The sequence below is a fragment of the Stegodyphus dumicola genome, chromosome 8, assembly GCF_044657685.1.
Source record: "Stegodyphus dumicola isolate Sdum_Otavi_A_Nest chromosome 8, ASM4465768v1".
NCBI lineage: Eukaryota > Metazoa > Arthropoda > Arachnida > Araneae > Eresidae > Stegodyphus > Stegodyphus dumicola.
Window position 1 is genome coordinate 81,653,415 of NC_140775.1, and position 25,492 is coordinate 81,678,906.

At 33.3% G+C, this 25,492-nt stretch overlaps 1 protein-coding gene across 9 annotated transcripts in view; it reads right to left on the reverse strand.

Annotated features, from left to right (window-relative positions):
• Positions 1 to 25,492, reverse strand: part of LOC118199468 (RNA-binding protein Musashi homolog Rbp6-like) — a 1,078,296-nt gene that overhangs the window by 1,024,000 nt on the left and 28,804 nt on the right. For all 9 annotated transcript variants that reach the window (XM_085822043.1, XM_085822045.1, XM_085822040.1 and 6 more), the window contains exon 2: positions 1,605 to 1,645. In XM_085822043.1, coding sequence (XP_085678169.1) covers positions 1,605 to 1,645 — 41 coding nt within the window. The remainder of the gene's footprint in view (positions 1 to 1,604; positions 1,646 to 25,492) is intronic.

Below are 25,492 nucleotides of genomic sequence, written 5' to 3' on the forward strand. Positions count from 1 at the left end.
AGTTTCTTTACGAATTTAATTTTTTTTAAATATAAAAGTGCCAACATGTACAGTAATTTTTTCTTAAAATGCATTCATTTAAAAATTTTTTAAACTAATTTAGAAAAAAAGTGTCCGACACATACAAATTGGCCTATATTGTTCCGTTAATGTGTAGTTTACAAATATTAATAAAAAAAGTTGCGCATTGAATACAGACCATGGTTTACTCTGGGAGTTATCGCCCACTTACAACATATAAAATTAAGTAGTTCAGAGCTTGTGTAAATAAAATTTCATTACAGTATTTGTTGCACCCGGCACAGAAATGTTGAGTAATTAAAATATATATATATATATTTATTTATTTATTTAAATTGTCAACATTGTATGTTTTGTTTTGAATTTTACAGAAATAAAAACATTAATTTTTTTAACTGTATCACCTTCGTTCGGATCAAAAATGATAAACAAAACAAATTATATTATAATACAAAATAAAATTCTAAAATATAAAACCACATCTTTGTTTAATTTCAGTTTACTAAAAACAAACAATTTCAGAATATATAAAAATTAATTTAATTTCTTGCTTTACTTAGAACCGAAATGCTCATGTGTCTGAAGAAAGAAGCAATTCTTGCGCATTAATTTTGGGCAATAATATCTGCTTTGTTTTTAATTTCAAACTGCTTTGTTTAAAAACAAACAAATAAAACTACTTTATTTGTTTACTTTTAGCATCACCTTTGTTAAAAGAAAAAATGACAAATAATAATAATAACAAGAATATGAATTGCATTACAATACAGTTAAATGAGGCTTGCGTAAAAACGTCTGTGAATTACGAATTATGAAAGAATTACTAACAGAAGCTATCAGCATAAAAAGAAACTGTCTACAGAAAATATAGAAAGGAAAATGAACGAGATCATGCCAGCTAGATGAACTCTGCTCAAAACCCGAAGGTACTGACTTTTTACGCACGTTTGAACTTGTTATAACGTCCAATTTCTCTCGTAATATTGTTCTTTCATGCTAATTATGCCTTAGTTTCTTCATTTCTAATGATGTTTAACCTTTCGTTATTTAGTGTGTGTGTGTTTTTTTTACTTTAATTTATGTACTCAAAAGAACTTATTTTCCACACTAAATTGCTTGAAAATACAGGTAAACTGTTAACAGCATTTTTCTGTTAATTGTAACGTGAATTATTCCTCTTTAGCCGAGATTTCTCTCCTCCCTCTTTTCCCGAGCTAACCGTGGACGTCGTCCTTGCCATTAACCCAATTAATAAAGAGTTCACTGAAAATTAAGTATTTTTTGTGCAGGGGAAAAACAATCCAAATATTCACTCGAATATAATGTTTGGAATTCTACTGTACTCTTCTTTCCCCCCCTTAAAAAGAACTATCAAACCTATAAAATAAAACTCGCAATAAATTAATCTTCCATCTTCCAGAAGCCTTGAACTCTATTTTAACATTCTAGAAATTAATCACCGAGAAATCTTGTTTCCAACCAGAAAGAAAACACTAATTTCTCCGCAAACTTCCATCAAGTTTGTTACTCTGAATCTCTTTTTAGTAATTAAAATTCGATAACAAAAATAGGGATTTACTTACCAGGTGCAGTCTGCCAGCTCAGTCCGCCAACAAACATTTTTCTGTCATGGCAACAACATGAAAGAGAAAAAGAAGAAAAAACACATCATTAGTATTAACCACCTAGGAAAAGTTTTCCACATCACTTTATAAAAACGTCTCCTACCTTAATCCTGGAGATTACGATGCCAATCACCTATGATATAATCGATATAAAACTCAAGTAAAAAAATTCTGCACAAGCGAGAGAGAGCCGCCACAGACTTCCAGCTGCTAACAAAGCCGAAAAAAAAAAAAGGGCGGGAAATGAAGATAAAAAGAATCTAGCGACAAACAAGCGGAAAAAACATGGCGGCTCTCTCCCAATAGCAATAATAATAGTAATAATAATAAAAGAAGTAACCTGATCGTGGTAAAATTCAGCTTCCAAACAAGCAACCGCTTTTATAAATAAACACAGGATTATTGTTGTCTCTAAAGCGTTTGCATTATTGGAAAGATTAAAAATAGCAAGACGAAAGAAAGTTAGCAGTGTTTTTCTCTTGATACTGGAAACCAACGACTGATGGCGAAAAGGCTTCCGATATTACGCGAATGTTGCCTTGGTTTCTTTTAATATGCACTTAAATATCTATAGTCTTTATAACGTAGGAAAAATACTAATAACGCAAATTTAAAAGAATCAGACGTCGTTCAACGGTTCAAAAGTGATTCCAAAAATTACTTAAGTGGTTTTTAAAGTGTTAATTGTGAAAAGTTATAAAGATTCCTTTTTTATTTTACCAGCCGCCTTTATTTAATAACTACTTTAGACGACCAATGAAATTATTATAAAAAGAAGCATACGAAATAATTTTAATGAATCCAGCTAATGTAATTTCACTGATCCAGCTAATAATAGAGGTGAAATGCATTTATTATTTTTAAGTCGCCTGGTTTATTAATCATGAGCAGACATATACACTTTGAAAGAAAAATTAAGTATCTTTCATTCAGCCGAATGGAAACACACTGGCGCGTGGAAAATAAAAATATTTCATTTCGGGCAGTGGCAAAACATTTCTCTTAAATCACTCAGTTATCTGAAAGAATTACGCTTTTCCGAGTAGCAACACATATCTATTAAATCGCTGAGTTTTCTGATTAAATTTAAGATATCAATAACCTGTGCCCTGTCGGGTGGCAAAATATTGCTTTAAAATCACCTAGTTATGAAATAAAAGAATCACTAAGTTCGCACGAAACATTAAATAACTCAAAAGCAAGTTTAAAATTGTGACTTCGAGGTGCACATATTCAGGTAGAGTCTTATGTATGTTCAAAATTTAGTGGTTCTAGGTGACGCTATTTTTCCCCAATGCAAGAAATACACATATACCTTGCACACACACACAAAAAGGGCTGGCAGTTCTGTATCTCTCGTCTTACTGGGCCGCTTGACGAAATTCAATTTGCGTTTTTCATGTCTCGTAAGCGCGACTCAGGCTATATTTAGCACTGTTTCAACATAGATTCCGATTTGTAATCAGAATATGTTCCAACATATTCTGACTACAAATCGGATTTTTTCTCAAATGACATGCCTATGTTTTTCCATATTTCGAGTCTACGACTCAAATTATGCTGAAATGTCAAGTTTCGTAAAATCGCAGGAGTAGTTTTTATAAAATTAGCTCTCAGAATTCCTCAATGTTAATTAAATTTGGTATGTATTTATTAACATCTCTTTTTATTAAACTTACTTGATTCCTTCTTTTAGAATTGGAAATTTAGGTTCAATCCAAATAAAATTCGCAGATATTTTCTGATTTATTTTTAAAATTTGTATTTTTAGTAATTTACATACACAGACATATATGTAATGAAAGCACACCATATTTGAATACTCGATGATATCTAACTTTTAGAATGATGAATTTGCAGATACTATTTTACAGAAATCTAACTGAGGAATAAATGTTCCATTGGAGGTTAGTAGCACGTAATTCAATCCTGTATGACTAAAATCAGCTGTCATGATTTTAAAATGCAGAGAAGGAGGAAATCCGGTATTTTTAGCACCTTTTGATTTTAAAATGCGTAGATGAAGGCACCACTGAAACTTTTAACAGCTTTCGATATTGTGCAGATGACTAAGAAGACCACAGTCGCTGAATGTAGGACTGAGTGGGAAAGCATGATGACGCATTTAGTACAACTCAGCTTGAAGAATCACAATCTTTATTTTTTTCGCATATCAAATCATTCTTTTGCAGACAAGATTTTGGAAAGAGGGTCAGTTTGAACACCTAGCAGGCACCGATTTCTTAATTATAGTTAAGTTATTACTTAATTATAGTTTCGTAATTACAGTTAAGTTATTACTTAATTATAGTTTCGTAATTACAGTTAAGTTATTACTTAATTATAGTTTCTTAATTATAGTTATAATACAAAAAGTTCCATTTTAAAGTACGAAGTTATCTTAGGAAAATCAGCAGTAGCGTGGTAAAGCAGCGTCTTGCCAGCAGGAAAACATAAGGGGAAAAGAGAAACTCAGAGGAAGATGGGAGGGAGTCAATAGTTTCAGTTAGAGAAAGTTTTGGTTTACAATTAATTTGATTGGATTAGAGGTATCTGCATTAAAACGTTACGTAACATAGAAAGATCTCGAATCTGGAAGCAGACCAAAGTATTTTAACATGTGTTCAAATTGTACTATCCTGATAGACTTTGTGTAGAGAGGGGTACAAAACATTGGATCTGGCCTGTAAAAATTATTACCGACGAGAAAGTGACTGTCAACTCCAACATGGCGACAGAAGAAACTTTCTAAAAGATGCTGTCCTCTGTAAAATCGTAAAGATCATATTGTTTACCAACGAAGGCGCTGTCGTCTTTCACGGGTGTTGAGACTATCTGGGAAAAAAAGGTGGCGTTAATGGTCCTAGAAAGAAAAACACGACGCTGAGAAGAAACTGGATAATTACGTTGATGATTTCTCATACTGGAATTCACTCATGTTCCTTTAGCACGAGGCCCACTGTGGAAACATCTGAGGTTACTGGGACGCTAAGCATCTGACGTTAAGCAATAGAAACCCTGAATAAACACATTCGTATTAAGGTATCAAACTGGATAAGTACACGTGTAACATATTTCGTTACTCATTTTTAAAGAAACGCTTAAGCATTCACTTGATTACGCGAATAACTGATGCATGTTTAGACGAATCATACCCATATCATGTCAGACGTCACGAACAGCACACTGCAATGTTTTTGGTAGTACAGTTTTTACACGAAAGATTTAAGTAAACGTTCAAACTGAATGTAAAATGGGGCCCCTTTTCCTACATATTATTTTTTATAATTATTAATGTGATATAAAATTTAAAAGTTTCGAGAACCTCTTGCTTCACAGTGATATCAAGTACCCTCTTGCATCCGTTTTTTTTAACAAGTTCAGCACCACATGTAGTAGCAGGGTCGGATGTTGCACTCGCTTAAGCTAACCCATTTCTTTTTGTCTATTTAGCTTTATTATTAAGCATAATTTTCTTTCCCATACACAATTCAACGGGAAAATTACACAAATTTTAAAAGCAGCATGTGTTTAGTATTCCTGATTAAACATTAAGCGTAGACATACATTTTTCTATTTTTTCAGTCTTTTCTTAGTTTGTCATATCAATGTACAGTTTTCTTAGTACGATGGCTTACAAAGCATTTTCGTCTTTTTCTTAATATTTTGTGTGTTATATTTATTAATGAAATATCATGCTCTTCGCATTTAAGCCATAAAAAATTCAGTAATAGCAAAATCACAAAATATTTAAAACCAGCATGTACATAGATTTTAAAATTCCGATAGACAGTATCATGCGTCCGAGATGTAAACGTTTTATTCCATACAGTGTTGTACAGGGTTGCCGTTGAGTCTGTTAAAAATTCATTAAAAGTTTTATAAAATATGAAATATAAAATTCAGAATTGAAGATTCGGGATTTTTTGGCCGTCGGTACCGTCGTTCTTTCACATTGCGAGAAACATACATACATTCAAGCAAATTCTTCGTTATTTAATTTCTTTAGAAGTAATACAGGGCGATAATATTTCATGGCAACAATCTGAAAAATGATTCAGACATTTAAAGTGATACACTGCCAAATGCCGTTTCGAGACTAATAAATAGCACATTCGAGCTAATGCTCTTTTAGGATAAAAATATCTAAAATATCACTATAGCCCTCGTATGCCTTGTCATATTTAAATAACCTAACCTAAAATATCGTTGGTTCTGAATAAACCTGAGAATGTTATTCCAAAATGACTGAAAACTATGAGACACTTTATCAATGATTACTAAACTTTTATGCTAGGGTCACACTTTATTCCTCTTATTTCTCTATTGCAATGAAAATATTTTTGTTTCTCTCAAGATATAGCTGCGCAATTTCGCTGCCCACTTAAGAGTGCCACGGCACACACTTTAAGAATCTTTATTTTTTTATACTAATATTCTGCGTGGAAATATTGGGCTCGGATGAAAAGATGTATCCCAAAAATACGGGAGACTTAAAAAAAAATGAAATAAATAAATTCTGAGTATTATTAACTTTGGGACCATAAGCACACAACCTGCCAAGACTCTACACATAGAATTTCTGAAACTATGGTACATGTATCACGTCAAATAATTACTAGATAATTACTAGAAATTTAAATTTTTAAATTTTTTTTTACTAATACCTATGCATTTTCATGGACATTTTGGAACTAAATTACTCATTAATTTACTAGTTTTTCTTATTTCTATTTTATTATATTATTATACCTCAAAGAAAGCGCGTCGTTTTCACTTAATGTATAAAATCCAGTTCTGACAAAATTCACAGATGAAAACGGAGACAGGGCGGAAACGGCGAATGTTACTAATACCATATGTTACGTAACTGTAGAGAATTTTTCCCTTTATTATTATTATTATTACTATAGTTCTGTAACATACTTTTAATCTTTTGAAATTTTCAATATCCTTTCATTTAAACATAATTACCTTTCAAATACCAGCACAAAAGATTTCGGCAAAATTCACTGAATTTGCATTTATATTTCTTAGATTTATTTCTATGGTCTAATTCTCATTTTGAACACAAATTTCTTTTTTTTTTTTTTTTTTACATATGACGATAAACCAAACCTATTTAAAATATTTTTCCCTTTCTCTTCATGAAAACAAAATATTTCATAGAAGATTAGAAAAGATAAAAAATGTAATTCTTTTCTATTAAATATCGCGAAACAAAATGTTTTGCTTAAATCTGTAAAAACGAATATAAAAGAGCTATAAATATGATTTAAAGAAAATATGAATAATTTTAAATAAAACTCGAAAATGAAAAATTTGGTTGTTTTAAACTTGGGTTCAAAACAAACAAAACACAGGTGTACCTTCTTCTCTACTGCGCTTTATTATATTGAGAAAATATCAGCTGTTTTTGACGCGTAAACATTTACATTTCAAACCAATTAGCTCTGTTGCATAAACTAATTCTTAATGCTTATTTGTTCAATTACATTATATTACTGGTTTCCAGAATGCAAATCAGGCATCATGTTCGGTAAATTGTTTGCATTCATTAACCACAAAAAACGATAAGCCAAAATTTTTTATCCACTCGTTTATGAACATAAATTCCGTCCTGATATTACACATCGATGTTCTCAAAAAATAGGATAGTTCCAAGGCCAGAGGTTAGGCAACCGAAACTTAACATTTCTAATCTAATAAAAATTCTTGCTTTTGCCGTTGTGCAAGATCACAACATTGAGCTGATTGCGCAAACGGAAGTGACGCATGGACAGAGTAGAATCTCTCCCTTCTCTCTTTGTTATTCTCCACCTCTCCGCACCCTTTTATGTAAACACCTCTAGCCTCTTGATCGCCTGTCATTTTTACTTTCTCCACAAACGTTGCTCTCCTGACACAAATTTAAAAGGCAAAATACCCCCCCCCTCCCGGGAGTTGAGTTGAGAACAAAAGCTTGTCCGATCGTAACTGTTGTGTAGTTGATTTCGCATATTATAAATCATATGTCGCCTAGCCCGAGGAGTTAAGAGAAGAATAGAAAATCTAACAGACGATTTTTCAGGTGATTCAAACACGCGATTTTGTTGTCACGGGCAGCCCACAGGAGTTATATGTTATGTATAGGTATACGTGTCTGTAATAACCATGAAAAAAATTTAACACTGCTTTTTTCTTTTCTTCCAAATATTAAGAATGTGGACAGATTAATATTCAGTATGCTATTTGTTTTGGAAACATAGTAACTGCGGGGACTGATGTTTGAGTATTATGTAATTTCACGACTGAAATTAAATACACTCTAAGTATTGACTCATATTCTTATCTAGTTTAATTATAAAAATCCTAAAAGATTTTAGAAAACGAAAAAATCTTGTATAATGATACTTTCTAGAAAATTTTTGAATAAATAAATAAACTAATAAATCGTGCAAAATGAGCATTCTGAAAACTTCAGATTACGGTCTAACACAGTCGGGTGTGAGGAAAGAAGCGGTGATTTAGGGAAAATAAATAAAAGTAATTCCTACTATTGCCAACTGATAAAGATAAATCTTTATAGTTAAATAAAACTAAAATTCAGCTAAAAATTAATTTTGGAAAATACTCGCGTTTGTTTTCGTATTTAGTTTTTAATGTAAATTGGTAAAAATAGAAAAATAATAAATAATTCATTATATTTTAAAAAGGAAATTGCCTTTGAATAAAACTATAGTAAGAAAAATATCACATTAAACTGGAATCTACATGTTTTTGTTTTCAACAGCTTTTTATCTCTCTACCAGGGACCACTAGAAGATCAGATTTTCCACTTTAAGATCCCTCTAACATTATTGAGAATGTTTCTTGAAATTCTTTACTTGGAGAAATTGCGTACGTGAAAATACACGTTTCGAGTCAGCATTTAAGGCTTGAACCGTTTTCGACCATCTTATACGAGAAAAGCGCAGCCCAGACGGTATAGTGGTTAGGAGAGCCGACTGCGATACCAAAGGGCCCGGGTTCGAATCCTGGAGAAATCATGGCTGTAACTGTCCGTCCTCCTTTATAGGAGGTAAAGTTGGCCCACCTATTAGGTGCTTCCGTAATAAAGTGACCACCACTTTTAGCCTTAGTAGCGGCCAAACCGAAGTCGGCTGAGAGCCCGCCATTAGTTAAATAAATATATATATATATATATATATATATGAGAAAAGCTACATATATATATTACATATAGAAGGAGAAAAAGGACATCTGCTCGAGCTTTAAGCAATGTGAAGGATAGTTTCGTTGGGGATTGTGGCATTCCTGTTCGATAAAGTGTGGTGAGTCTTTCATGAAGATATCCCTCGCAAAATAAAAGACAGTTATTGATTATTAAATTTCTGATGGCTAGAAGAATGATACAGAATCTAGCACATTAAACCACTAATTACTCCACTGTGGTTGCAATATTAGATTCAACTCCTCCACGAAGACACTCTTTCCAAAATAAGTAATAAATACTTATTAGTGAATTTCATCCAGAAAAAGAAATTATATAGAAAATCAAACCTCTTACTCGACTATAGCTGTCAGACGTCATCCGCTTTATTTTCTACCAGTTCAATTATTATTTTTACTTACTTGTACGAAGTAAAAAGGAAATATTGTAATAGCGAAAAATTTCGGGTATCATATTTCAACGAAAATATCCATTTCGACCACTATCGAATGCAATTTAACGATGTTTTTGCGCGACATCTGTACGTAAGAAATAAAAGACTCTTTTTCTCCCAAAAATTATAAAACTGGATTTTGAAGAGATATTTTTTCGTGGCGTCTGTGTGTACATATGTATGTATGTATTTCGCATAACTCATAAACGTAGCCTCAGAACGTTGAAATTTTGTATATAAGACTGCTATAACATGTAGATGTGCACCTCCTATTTTGGTTGCAATCGGCCGCACCAAAAATATATAAATAAATATATGTTGGTAGCAAGACAACATGAATTAGAGAGACCTTAGTGGTCAAGAAGCATTTTTAGCATTAGCTTTTAAACATTCCTCTTACTTATAAAATATATGTATATCTGTTACTCGGTTCAGTGATCTCAGATTTTTTCCCTTACATGTTGGCAAATTGTGCATTTTTTGCTTCAAAAATGATTGAATTATGTTGTTTTTATCTTCCGGTTAAAGTTTTTATGCCTTTAGTAAATCTGCATGCAAGATTAGTAGAATTATGAACAATTTAGAAGTTGTTTAAGTGCGGCTAAGCCGCAGCGATTAGATAATTTTTCAGATGATATAATTTTTGTACATTCTGAGTTATAAAATGAATGAGACGTAATGCTGTTAAGTGGACCAAGTGCCAGAGTGTCAAGAAAAAACGCGTATAATTCAATATTTCGTTCAAGGAAGTCATGTGGTGTACACATCAGATTTTTTAATATTATCTTACTTTCAGCACCACCGCAATTGAGATCTTTATAATGACACGCTAGCAGTAATCTTTATTGCCGAAGTTGGAGCAATGTTTTAGCAAACTTTCCGTAAGTACTATTTTATGAAACAATATTAAGAGCTTTATCTTATTCAGTAACGCTTGAAGAAGCTTGCGGTATGTATGCCCTGTTACATAACCTCAATGATCCTAAGTTCACATTCAATAATCACTGAAGAGTCTCAAGATCCCGTGATGTTTCTCGATTTTGTTGGTGAGAATTAACAATTATCCATACAACGAAATAGAAATGTTTTATATAACCTTTTTCCAAAATAAGTAATATATGCTAAATTTTAATGTTGACTAGAGATCAATTAACAGCTAGATACTCTGTCACTAAATGTAAAAAAAACCAATGACGCTATTAGCTTTAAGCTTAGTTACATACAGACAGAAACCTACCAAGAGTCAAGTAGGTCAAATTAAAATATATTGTTTGATCTGAATTTGATTAGTAGTTATTGAAGCCGCTGCTGCAGGAATATTTTCAGTGATTGCTTCTGTGTGTCACGAGACTATGATCTACTTTGTCTCAGAAAGATCTTTGTAAAGAATCCCTTCTAAGGCAGGCAGACATTAAATGCCTTGTATATTAAATTACATATCGCCTAGAACCACCTTTTACGAACAAGCTGGTTAATTTCGCTGAATATATTAGGGTAATAAACTTAAATCTATAACAACGCTTAATAAGCTGATTTGATTACAAAATGGCAAGATTTTTACGCATAGAACATTAGTAAAAGAATCTTAGAAGGTAAAATTTTCTGTTGACCTTATTTCATTTTTTTAAATTTTTTCCTGTTCTAAATCTATCAAAAATTAAAGTAGCGATCAGTTAATTGGAATTAATATCAATTAGTCATGACTGCAAAAAAAACATGAAAAAAAAACATTTAGTTTTAGATGTAAAGAAACAGATCAACAACCATCTCAGAAGATCAGAGAGCACTATCCTCTACAAAGAAACATGGGGCTTAAATTTTGTCAGTTTTATATTAAGTAAGGCAAAAAATGGGAAAGAAAAACCTAGCCTTTCTTGGAATATAAGTTGGGCTTTCACCGACAGGTGTTACATGAGTTTACGTTTCAAAGAGTGCAAATGTTTCAGCCCTAAGCGTCCATTTTCAACTTTACAACCGATGGTACGACGTGAAATGTAGAGGAATCAGAAAAAAGCCTTAAGTGACAGCACATAGATGTAGAGTGTTTGCTTTCAACTACAGCAGAGATGTTCAACTTTGGATTTGAGATTAAGTACCACCAAGAAGTAGCAATTAAATAAAGATATGTAAAATAGGTCCTTTACAGATCTCCAAGAAGCAAGCAAAAGTCGTTTTGCAGACTAGCGTAGCATGTGGATCTTCATCAAGAACAATTTTGTTCTCTATACTTTACATAGTATTTTAATATTATATAAAAGCAATTATTCTTTTTACCCAATTCCAACTAGCAAACTATAAATCCATTATAAACAATGGCTTTCGAAACAGCTGTAATTCTATTCTATTCAGTCATTGATTCAACGTAAGCCATTTAAGCCCGATGCGGAATCATAAAACAATATTTTAATCAGCATCTACCAGCTGTTGAATAACTTGATACCTTAACGCTTCAACTGGTCTGAGTACGAAAATTTACTATTTTCACTTTCTAAGTTTCCGATGCGGAATTCTACTTAAAATGCTCTTCAAGTTGACGACACAATTTAACAAGAATCTCCTCGCAGCGTCAGATTAACCCTTAATAACTTTGGGTGCGACTTTATATTTGTTTAAAAGGCAGTAATGTGAAGTTAAGCAAAATACAAAACTAATCTGAAAAGTAACGGGTAAAATTTAAAAGCAGAAGATTTCTCTAAAGCTGTAAAATATTAAGCGATAACATTTAAACTTCAAACTCACGGTTTCGTAACTCGGTCTTCAAACTCAGAGTTTCAAAATTCATGAGAGTTGTAAGGATCCTAAGTTTTACTAACGTTTATTTTATTTTAAATCTTTACTATCACTTCTTATTTTCTACTTCCGGTCAGAATTAAAAGTTTTAACTTATTTATGCAAATTTGTCTTGCTAACGCCAAGTACTTAAGTTGTGGCTTTTTGCCAAGCAAGAGGGAGGAAGGAGTTATTAGAAGCAGGCCGCTTGCCATAGTAGCTTTAGTCGGTTGCTGGTTGCCTTCAAGGCCAGAGGTTTAATCCTCGTGATAATTTTAAACGTATCGTAGTGTTAGCAGTTCTCTGTACTACATACGGCTTTTTGCTAATATACGGCCAATCTTGGAGTTAGGCACTTGTTTATTAATCCAAAGTTAGTTTAGTTAAGATTTTTAGTTAATATTTTTTATATTCTTACGTTCAGACCACAAGTGGTTGGTCTCTGTATTCCGAAGTCCGGAAATCATTGTAAAGAGAGAAAAATAAAGGGTTTCGTATACCCTTTCTGTGTGTATTGTCTACTTCACCATTTATTGAACATAGCTTTAGTAAGCTTCCTGTTCCGAGTCAGGACAGTTAATGTTTCCAAAGCAAGTAAGGAGGAACACCAGCCCTGATAAAGTAATACAATAATTTAAAACTTAAATTCCTTTATTCCAAAGCTGTTTAAAGAACTTTTCCTTTTAAGATAAATAAAAATAAAATTAATAAATTCATTCATTGTCCTGGCCGATTAAATGTATATGGCTTAATACAATTAAATGAAAGTTGCACTCAAATTTCATTAATCGGATTAGGTATATAAAAATTGCTTTTAATTTTTGATTAACTTCTATAGACCCAATCCTTTTTATAAAGGTAAATATCAAGACCAGTTTGAAGCGAATGCAACACGCTCTTACGTGTAAGACGACCTTGTATTTTCAACTGAAACTTAAGTATTGAATAAATTTTAAACTCAAACAAAAAGAGGATTTCAATTTAGAAGTTCTATCGTTTGTTTCTGCATTTCTTTCCTAAACGCAAAATGGTATAAACATAAGAATATCAAAATATATATCATCTGTTTAAAATTAAAAGTTTTTTAGTCCAGAGGTCCATTTGCCCTGAAGGACTATTAATTTCGTTTTGGCATTTTGCGTTGAAAACTATAAACGGCAACACTTTTCAAGTTGTTGCCACCAAATATTATCGCCTTGTATTACATTTAAATAAATTAAATAATGAAGAATCTGCATAAATGTATGTATGTTTCTCCAATTATTATAAAACGACCGTACCTAGAGCCATCAAAATTTGAATAACGTAATCTTCCAAAAAATATGGGCATGTGGAAGCCCTAATTTGAATTTGAAATTTGTCTTATTATTGTCGATTTCATATTTTGTAGCACTTCAACGAATTTTTTATTAAAAACTAAACGATTTCAAAGAGAGCAATGGCAATACTGCACGAAAAAAAAAATTATCTCCAGCGCGCGAGACTGTGTATCGGGAATTCTAAAGATATGCTCATTTAAAAATTATTTTGCGATATTGCTGTTGAACTGAATTTTATGGTTTGAGTACGTAGAACATGATATTTAATAAATAAAGGTAACACACGAAACGTTAAGGAAAAAAAAAAAAAAAAAAAAAACCTTTGGACGTAATTTAAAAGAAACCTTTTAGATTTTTTTTTAATGGCGGGCACTAACCATTTTTAGGCTTTCGCCCCTATCAAGGTCAGAAGTGGTGGTCGTTTTATTACTTAATAGGCGGCCACCGTTACCTCTCATTAAGGAAGTAGGCAATTTATATCCATGCGTTGTCCAGGATTCGAATCCAGGCCCTTCGATATCGCACTCGACTCAACCTAACCATTATACCGCCTGGGCGGCAAACTGAAAACATATTATAGCAAATTTTCACCCGAGCCGTTAGATTTTATTTTGGAAGCAAACGATTCTGAACACAAATTAGATATTTTGCAATCTGTATTTTATACCTTATTTAAAAGATTATTTTATTTATGTCATTCACGACATAAAATAAAACTTATTGCAAAATGTTTCGAAGTAATCGAGATAAAATGACTTTTTAAATGATTAACTTATGTTGAATTGAGCAACGCACTGTTATATCACTGAAGATAAATAACTACACATTTTCGATTAATAGTAACGGCTATTTATATCGAATATAATTTTACTGAAACTGAAAATAATAATACTACTAAGAGGTTTTCCTTCGAAATATTTAGAAAAATAGCATAAAAACTTTCCCAGCTTTTATCAACTAAATAAATGAATTATGAATTTGTACATTTTGGCCTAGTTCTAATAAAGTAACATTCGCAGATGATGTTTAGTAAGAACTATTCAGAACTTTTTGTAATCAGACAGTGCAATTGCACCTAGAAGTAAAAATTTATCTACAGTTTATCTATATAAAAGGAAACATTATTCAGATTTAAGATCTGCACTTAATATGAAAAAAAATCTGGTGCAGACATCACATACCTTTCTTACATGGCCTATTTATATTATACATATTTTTTGCTGTACTTTATTTAAACTTATTTCCCTTACTTATTTATTTTAATTACTCTAACTTAATTATTCGATCAAAAAAGCAAACTGAAAATGACATCAAAAATTGAAAATTTCGAAATATATCTCGGTTTATTTTTATCGTACGGGAGTTAAAGTTCTTGTATTTTTATTCTTTTATAACGGCCCACCAGCGGCTGAGCTGTAACGTCGCTGAACAGAACACTGGTAGTTCGGTCCGAGGTTCGAATTCCGCGAACGGACTGGCTGCATGGGTGTTTTCGTGGTTTTCCCCATGTGTAACATGTATACGAGCCAGTTTCCCTTAAAAAGTTCTCCCCGAAGGCATCCCTCCCTTAAGGCAGATAGCCCTCGAGTGCTTTGCCGTAATCTAATAAACCAAACCGAACTATTCTTTTATAACGAGTATAAAACTTTACCAAATAGAGAGTACAGGAGTCGAAAGACTGCATCAAACGTTATACTTCGTTATTCGTCCAAAATATATTTTTTAAAATTTGAAATTGCCAAAAACATGAATATTTTCGTCATCTAAAACACTTTTGTAATTGGAATTACATGTCTACGAAGAACGATTGTGAAAATAAAGGCCGGGTAAGAAGGGTGTGTATACATATTTTGGTACTTCCGGATTTGGCACTTTTTTTACTTCGCACATGGAGGTAAAAAGAAAGTTGAACGCTACTGCAGAAACTTCTAAATAACTTCAAATTCCTTTCTTCAATTCAAATATGTTGTAAATATATATTTTTAAAAGTTAATTTTCATTTTCCACGCTGAATTTTCTAAAAATCTACATTTTGTTCTTTTACATTCATAACTGTGCACGGATTCGCGGATTATGTAATCATAGATTATCGAAATCCTACTAATTTGAAATCAGAATACAATCTCTAAAATTAATGTAGCTGGTCACTTGAGTCAAAAGTTATTTATGCTTAGTTTTATATATATAATCCGAGAATGACCAGATGATCTTCATTTTCCTAACTGCGAATTATAAAACAAATGACATATTATTTTACGTATAAAAGCAATGAACTTTCACCACACCTACTTTCATTAAATTCACGCGTACCATATACATACTACAGATTTATGATACTTGAAGCAGAAAAATATTTTTTTTTCCCCATCCACCAGAAATTTAGCAAATTTTGACTTTCAGTAGTGGGTTTATTCATTACATAATTAGTAGTAATAAAAACGAAAAGTAATACAATCTTACAACTTAGAAATACCCCCAAAATAACGGAATTTCAACATCACGAACGAGTTTTTCCTAATTATTGATTGTGTAAATAGGTTTTTTTTTAGCGTAGGATTTCAAACGCCTATTTGCCAAAATAGTATCAATATGTGTAGTAATTAGTGCTCCATGATGATCTCTGTGAGTTCCTGCTCGTAAATTTCTGCCATTTACTTGATGTTCGGAGACAAAGAACAAAAAGTATGCATGAAAGTTTATTTCATGAAAGTTTATGCATGAAAGTTTATCAGTATCTCCTGATGAGGAGGGACCTTTAGCTGCCCTCGAAATCGATTGAGTCTTTCAATATACTTACGCTAAATACAAGGTTGTTTTTACAATTTTGATTGCACATCGAATGTTCGAATCAGGAGCTGGTGAAACCCCTCTTTGTAGTAATTCATGCTTCTAAGTGTTGATTGATAAAGATATCTGATCTTCTTCAGCTATATATTCCGCCAGGCATTAATCAACTGCTTTTCCAGACATGTGACATTTTGTGGTGAGCGAATCTGTCGGCCTACTATATCCTATACATGCTCAAGTGGCGAAAGGTCTGATGACCTGTCTGGCCAAGGAAAAGTATCATTAGTTCGGGGACAGTCCAGAGATATGCGGACCGTATGAAGTATAGCAATATCCTGTTAGAAAATGGCTCCAGGATGGTGCGTCATGAAGGGTAACGCAAACGGCTGCAGTATGTTATCAATATATCGTTGAGCTGTTAAAGTTGTATGCAGGATAACTAGAGTCAGCCTGTTGTCGTAAGCGATAGCACCACACCAAGGGTTGTATGCCTCTATCAAACACAGGCTGATTATGACCGCTGGCCTTGGCCAACGTAAAAACCCGTGATGGTCATCAGCTCCAATACTAAATTGGGATCCATCACTGAACACTATGCGATGTCAGATGGCTAACAGTCACCATGATCGGCTACTAGACTACTCCAGACGACTTTGTAGATGTTGAGGGTCATGTAAGCGCCGCCAGCCATGAGATGGTGAAGGTTCCACAGGTAGTATGTAAGAAGATGTAGCACGTTGAATGTTTGACAACGATTGCCGTTGGGGCAGTTCGAGCCTGTCGCAGAATCATCCCATCCTGCCTCGCATTCGTGCACCTTCGCCTTTCAAAGCCTTGATTCCGCCGATAAGTACCTTGCAGTAAGCTTTGTTGCCAGCACTTTTGCACAGCCCTGTCCGTACGGTGCAGGTGTCGACCTACTACTCGTATGACCAGTCCGCTTTACGCAGCCCTACTATGCTACCGCGTTCGAAGTCGTCTAGTTGATTAGAAAGTCTTCGATAATAGCGTAGCAATAGCGTAGCTGGTGAGGAAGGCAAGGGGGAGCATCTATCTCCGGGCGCAACATCCAGGGAGCATTTTGTTTCCCTTCTTTACATTTTGGTCAGAAAGGGATGAGAACCTTTCAGTTGTTCCCGAGCGCTGAAAACCCTAATTAAGTTTCTTTTCCTCGTTTAGTATGCTAAGACAACTTAAACCTCGTTTAGTACGCTAATAACTTCCTGCATTCCTAAAGCTCTCTCTTATCAGAGAGATATTTGATCTCAAATTATTCTGAAAATGAATTTTACTCAGCATCTTATGAAAAGTGCAACGACTGCATAGAGTGGTTAAATAATTGCAAATTGATTCCCTAACGAGAATAAGTAGAACAAAATCTGTGCAGAGGTTTGTATGGGGAATAACTACAATTAATTTATATACCAGTTCTTAGTCAAACTGACTTTAATTTCAAACAAATACAGCCATCACTTTTCCACTTATTGTATACAGTAACGAAAAGCACATCTGTCTTATTTTAGCATATTAGAAATAACCAGACTGCATGAAAAAAAGACTTAACACTGTAGAGACATTAGGTTAATTGGAAGTAGAAAAGATGGAAAATATGCAACCGCTTTCACCGGGAATCGAACCACGGACCTTGGATTACCGGCCCAGCGTGCAGTACCACGACACCACAAAGGACGCTAGAAAAGTGGGAGAAATACCTTATATACTCCCCTTTTTAAAGGGTGACTAGGGTTTTAGGGGACCTAGTCACCAAATCCTGGGTGTGGAGAATCATCATCCATAACCCTTTTAGTTCGGGCGCCACTGTAGAGACATTAGGTTAATTGGAAGCAGAAAACATGGAAAATATGCAACCGCCTTCGCCGGGAATCGAACCACGGACCTCTGGAATACCGGCCCAGCGTGCAAAACCACTACACCACGAAGGACGCTAGAAAAGTGAGAGAAATACCTCATAACGCAACAAAATTGTGTTTTTTAAATATAATTAAAACAAAATTATGTTCTTAAAAATAAAACAAAAGACATGTATTTAAAATATTTTGTTGCTTATCAAAAATCCCATTATATATGACTCTAATATCAATTAGTAACAATCACGCTTTATATTTTTTAAACCTTTATATGAAGATTGAACGACAAACATTGCATCTTTTCCTCCGATCTGATATGAAACAGAAGAGCCTCCAAAAGAAAGGCGAGGTGTTTTATTTAAATATAATATTCAAATCCTTAATGACTAATTAAAGAATAATTGAATAAAAAGTTAATTAACTCAGGTGACTCTTTCACTATGCTTCTCAATAAAGCTCAATGTAAAATGAACAGTAATCAAATTTTTATAGCGCATTACAGTTTACCTGAGACACATTTGGCACTAATTTTGAATCAAAATCATTTACCACTCTCGAAATATAAGCCAGCTACATTTATCTCTCATTCATCACTCACGAAAGCGAGTCTGATTTAAACTCGCTCTTAAAAATGAGTCTTACATATCATATTACCAAACAGAAACAATTCTCGCTGCCAAAAACGGTTAGTCTCATTTGTCATTTTACCAAAGAGAACTCATTCATTACTTTCGAAACAATGTGCATGCAAAATAATAAAAGTGGTTCTTTCTTCGTCAATAAATAAGAAATGCGCAGTATGAAACTTTAAAAAGTGCATAAAGCTGTTGCAAGACCCATCTTGTAAGTCAATAACAACTGTGAAAATTCTGGAAAAAAAAAATTAACGGATAGATACTGAGGACTCGAACTGCGCAGAATTATGCCTTATAATTATGCGTTTACGGCTAGGAAAAGTAAAAACGCACAGTTCATCTGCAATATTTTAGAATTGACTTTTTAACAAATTTCAGCAAACCTACGAAACGATAACGACTTCATTTATTACTATGTCATCCCAATTTACTTTTTCTAAAATAATCTGCTTAGACATAAAACTTTCTATGTACTCAATCATTTGCTTTATCTAGTTGAACATCTATCTGTTGGTATGGATAACTGAGTTGTTTCGCATGGTGGATGCATCAATCTTGATTTTTTTGAAAATATGCCTCTAAATGAAACTTGATGCTTTGCTTATGACCCTTAAGACGATAAAGGCAATTATCTGGTAGGGAGAAAGTTTACTACGGCCGCAGAAAAAGTCCGTTTTTATTGGAAAACCATTTTGCATTGGAAAGGGATAATTTACATGAAATTGTTTCTGGGGGACATATGGTGAACTCCAGTTTTTAGAAAGACCAATGGACAGACTTGCAAACAAGATTTAACACGTTAGGCCTAAATACTCAATCGACTAACTGGTTTCTGCTGAACGATAGCCTGCCGTCACATATATCTCATTCTCATCAAGCAGTTTCTAGTACAGAATGAAACAATTCTCAGTTAGCTGTCTCCTGTCGTCTTATTTACCAGGTGCCAAATCTGGTCCTGAAAATGAAGTCCCATTCCAAAGTTTATTATTTTAATAGCACTGAAGACATTTAGAAATGCGTAGTCAGAGATTTAAGCAATGCTTAAAAAGTACGAATTATACGAAAGAATCAAGCAGGTACATGAACATGCCAAATGCTGTATAGATTTGCTAGGATTGAATATTAAAGACTAAAAGTAAGTAAATACGGGTGTTCTTTAGTTTCTGATTTTGCATGAAATCAATCCTAAAACGCTCATTAGATCAACTGCATTTTCTTTTCAGATATCATAATTGTTTTCAATTGTAAATGTTTAAAATTAAGATTTACCTTTTTCATGCCAAAATGTGTAAAACGCTTAGTCGCTAAACCAATAGCAAGTGTCGCAGATAATAAAGGCGAAAATATTTTTTTTTTCTTTTTACAGAAGCTAGTAAACAGAACTTACTTATTCCGCACACCTATTAAAACAAACTTTTTATTTGGATGGGCTCAATAAAAATTTAATTACTTCACGAATTCATCCATTTAATGTTACTCAGGGTTAGTTTTACCTACTAATAAATCTACTTATTAGGAAAGTAAGCAATTGGAATACGACATGTAGATAAGACAACAGTCAACAATGGGACTACTACTGCTTGCGGTTATAGCCGAAAACATCGCGGAGAAAACAACGCAAGGCGAAAACGTCGTGCTAGAAAACATCGTGGGAGAAAACATCGTAAAGAGAAAATATCGCAGTTCTAAAACATCTTGGTACAAAACATCGTCGTCTAAAATAAAGCAGTTCAAAAACTTCGCAGATTAAAAACATCGTCGTCGAAAACATGGTGGCAAAAAATAAAGTAACTACACATTATCGCATGACGATAACATCGCAGACATGCTTTTCTCAGGCTTTAATAACTGTGAATGGATATTGCCATAATGATTTGTGAGCGCAAGATGGAAAGAAGGATAATTTTTATTTTCATATTTTTTATTAACTAATAAATTTTTGCTGAAAAAATAAGAAGGAAACTTAAGCATAGAAAGTTAATGCAACTTATAGCACTTAGTAGAATTTTAAACCGACATGGTTAACTAACAAAGGCCATTAATAAATCATTTTTTATAAAGTTTTTACTGGTAATTTTTCATGAAAAGTATAATCTATAAGTTGCATTTAATTTTCTGTGCTTAAGTTTCCTTCGTACTTTTTCAGCAAAAATTTATTATTTAATAAAAAATGTGAAAATAAAAATTATCCTTCTTTACATCTTGGGTTCACAAGTAATTATGGGATATCCATTTACAATTATTAAAACCTGAAAAAAGCATGCCTACGATGTTATCGTCATGCGATGATTTGTAGATACTTTATTTTTTACCACGATATTTTCGACGACGATGTTTTTAAACTACGAAGTTTTTCAACCGCTTTATTTTCGACGACAGTGTTTTGTACCACGATGTTTTAGAGCTGCGATGTTTTCTCTTTGCGATGTTTTCTCATACGATGTTTTGTAGCACGGCGTTTTCCCCTGCGTTGTTTCCTCCGCAACGTTTATCGATGTTATCGGCGGACACCACTGCTTGCTAAACCTACATGCTTAACTCCCCTCCCCCTCAACTGGGCCAATGCAAGACCCAGCGCGGCCATAATTTGCAGAACTTGGGCGTGGCAAAAAACTTTACAATTTACAGGAGCGCCAAGGAGCAAAATTTTTAGAATTTAGGAGAGGCACTGAGGAACAAAATTTAGTAGCAGTGAAATTTTTAGAATTTAGAGAGTACCGGACAGCAGGACGTAGTACCAGTAGAGTTTGCACCGGGCGACAAAATGCGTAGCGCTGGTCCTGCCTCCCCAGACAACCACTGAAGTTCGAAAAGTGTAATCCTGGACAGCATCAATGCAATGTCAGTCAATGAACTATTACTGACTAAGGTGCGATTCCCCAGTTAGCAGGTATTGCAACGTGCAAGAAGCTTAGCTATTCGGAAGAAAAATCAAATTTATGGCACACCTGATTTTTTTTGTCTACATATTCCCCATTCCTAGATTTTCTAAACAGTGAACTTTTTAAAATTTTTTGACGGTCCGGATGTCCAGATATATAATCATTTCGTATAATGGATGTCCGGATTTCGAACTTTGTACTGTAATATAACACAGATCAATTCAACTGTACACACAACAAACCAAGTTTTATTTGTGTGCACAGCTGAAAAGAAAAATTCTTTGCTCTGATGATTGCTTTTAAAGCACACTTTTCATACTGCTATTACCCCTATGAACATTCAGCGCAGTTATAGAATTTCGAAGACTTAGAAGGACTTGAGTCTTGATTATTTTCAACACAGCATTTAATAGAGCACTTAGAAGGACTTGAGTCTTGATTATTTTCAATACAGTGGCCTCACTGGACAGCATTCTTGCATTCAGAGAAGTTCAAGCATATAAAACGTCAATACCAGTAAAATTTGGGGGGGGGAGGTAGAAAAAATATGTCAAAGGTTTAGGATATAATAAGATGATCAGTTGATCTGTTTCCTCATGCCAAGTAGGTGAGTTAATTAATTCTGATGAATATTTAATAGCCATTTAACTACCGAACAAAAACAGTTACATTGACTTGACGTTACAACATGAGGGCTGAATATATTTATTTTTACACATCTAGCAACATAATTAGGTTTCATTGTCGTAATTCCTCTATGCAACTAAGAAATTAAACTTGCAAAGACAGTTATTGTGGATACAAAAATAATTCGATTTATGGATGATTCGGTGATATTAACTATATGAAAGAAAACTATCATAATGCAAAATTACTGGAGTTGGCAATATTAAGAAGACAAAGAATTAAATAATAGGTAACTTTGATGTTACTTAATAAATTCTAGAAAATCTGGGGACCATGATGTCAATAGTTAGCTTGATTTCTCTCTAATTGGAATAACAAAATCTGACACATTGTAAGAATCATCATATAACACAAAGCGAGGAAATATGGCCACTAAAATGCAGCCGATCAAATGTTTCAACACACAACTACCACAAACTTCCAATTTGTAAAAATTCTCATTGTCTGAGACACTGAACGAAAAGAAATATGCCCGACAACAAACCATCACTTATCTTTGTAAACGACATAAACCTCAAAAATATGTTACTTTAAAACACATTATCTTATCATTTTAACAAAATTTGGTTATCCATAAAAGTTCACTGACATCTCAAACCACCTTTTTTATTTAACAAAGGTAAAACTGTAGTTCCCATTCCCACTTACCCACCGCAGAGGTTTTTTCTGACAAACGGAAGAGATAAGCTGTAGAATCTTACAACCCAGCCTCAAACGAAGCCTTACGTATTGTAATCCCACATTTCTGCTGAGTTAACAGAGTTTCAACAAAAAAGTACGGAGCGCTTGACGTAAAGCAAACTTTTTTGGCATGTTAAAAAGATAAGTGGGGTTGCAATGTAGCGAGAGAAATTGCGCAAGTGTCGCTGAGATGAATTGTGCGTAGCGGTTCCTCATACGACCCTCCTTTTTTTTCATGCACAATGACAAGAAAACAGTTTAAGCGATAAGTGCGGTAAGAAGCAAACATGCACAGTCATGTGCGTAAAAAAGTATTTCAACGTAACAAATAAAATCAAAGATCTATGTGCCTGTCATCAGCACACACAATGAATAATCAAAATTAGCAATGAAGTTTACAGCACGTTCCTGAAACAGAAACTTCAGGAAATGCTAAGTATTCTATAATTCATTATTACAGAGAAGTTAGGTTTTTATTTTATTTATTTTCTTTTCGTCAGCGACAGACAAGTAGTTTTACAACATAACAAGGTGATCAGCGTGTTCAGTTATGTCGATGGATAAAGCAAACTTGAATTTGATGCTACGTCTGGGGAACTTGACAATTAAGATGAGGAATACTGAAAGGAGCGGAATAATGGGGGGGGGGTATATGGTTCAGATACTGCTATTATGTACAATCGTTTTTTCGAAGGGATGGCAGATATATTATAACTTAATTTTTTGAAAATCAAGCATTTCAATCACGGTAGCATAATCTTTTTGGGAGAAGGATGGGAGATATATTATCATTTCATTTTTTCGAAAATCCAGAATTTCAATTATGGTAGTTGCCGTTTAATGTGACAGAGATTAGCATTATTAAAATAGCTATAATAATACTACCTGGATTGGAAAAATAGTATTCATTTCTGTACCAAATGCAAAAAAGCTAAATAGTCGGTTAAATGAGTCATTTAGCAGGCTAAAAAGTCCTGACGTTTCACCATTAAATATTGCTCAAACAACAAAGCATGAATGACACACATGAGTTTTTAAGACTAGCTAATGAAATGTGATATTGACTGAAGGAAAACTACCGGTTTCCTTATAGATTAATGTCCATAGTCATCAATACGCTAATAAAGCCTATAAAAGTAGTTTCCTTGCTGGCCCACACTACGTAATAAATTTATATGACTAGCGAAAGTGACATAACCGCTGTGATATGACAACAAGAATTAACAAGCACAGACCGACAATTTAACAGTAAATGCTTTAAATAAACTGCAAGAATCTTTTGGACGCTTTGTAGCTTCTTGCTATCTCCTGAAGCAAGATAAGGTAAAAGATATTCAGAATAAATTTAAGAAATAGAATTTCTCAATGACGCTGAAACGTCTTCTAATTATCATGAAAAAGTAAATATTCAAATTGATATGAATACAGATGATTTTCGTCCTTAGTTCTCTAGCTGATGAATATACTCTAATGGCAGATGAGTATAATTTTTCTTCATAGCTGCGCTTTGCCACTCAGTTATGAAGGAAAATAATAGCTACAATTAGGAAGTAGAAAAGAATTATACGCAGGGAAGCCGGAAAGGCTCCGACCACAGACCACATGCGCGAAGCTTCACAAAATGTGTGGCATTAGTTGTTCGTCATCACGGCATTAATTTTATCGCGGGGGGAACACAAAATTCGCAAAACTTTAGTAGCCTGGGATTTGCTCTCGACAATTTTGTGAAATGAATCGTGATTGAAGATATATATTAATAATTTGGGACAAGAAATACACACCAAAAACAAAATATAACTCAAATAATTACCATGCAAATCAATGAACATTATATTATACAATTACAAATTGAAATATCCTTATATATAAATAAATCAATTTCTGAAAATAATCAATATTCAACAATATTATTAGATCAGGACTACCATTATCGCACTACTAAAAAGGATCATTCAAATCGAAATTATTGTCGCCATTTATAAGCAACGGAGGATAACTTTTTGTAATAACTTCGGAAAACTACTTTCTCTAGTATTCCAGAAGTTCAGAAAAATTTAGAATAATTCTAAGTTCTGATTTAGACAGAATTACCTACTTAGGCAGACAGAATTATCTATTTAGGGCAGAATTACCTACTAGTGAAATTCTGCGGAAATTCTAATGTACAGTATTCTAATATAAAATTATTTAACTATCATTATTATTATAACTATTATTATTATAAATCATCTGTCACTGACTTCACCGACTTATTCAGTATTCATGAAAAAGTCTGATGTTCCGGAAATCTTAGAAAATTTTTTTAAATTCGCAAATGTAATCGCGGAAATTCGCGTCTCAATAAAGTTATTGCTCTATTCATCGAACATCAGAAAACTTCCATACGCAACATAATATAAAGCATTTATACCTGATTCGCTTAAAAAAATTAGTATTATAAATGAGTATTAATAAATAATTGTAGCATAATATTTATTAGTGAGTAAATACAGTATACTCATGACCAAGTTTGTACGCAAAGTTTTTAATCTACTAATACACCAATCCTTTACTGTTATCGCTTTCCTATCAA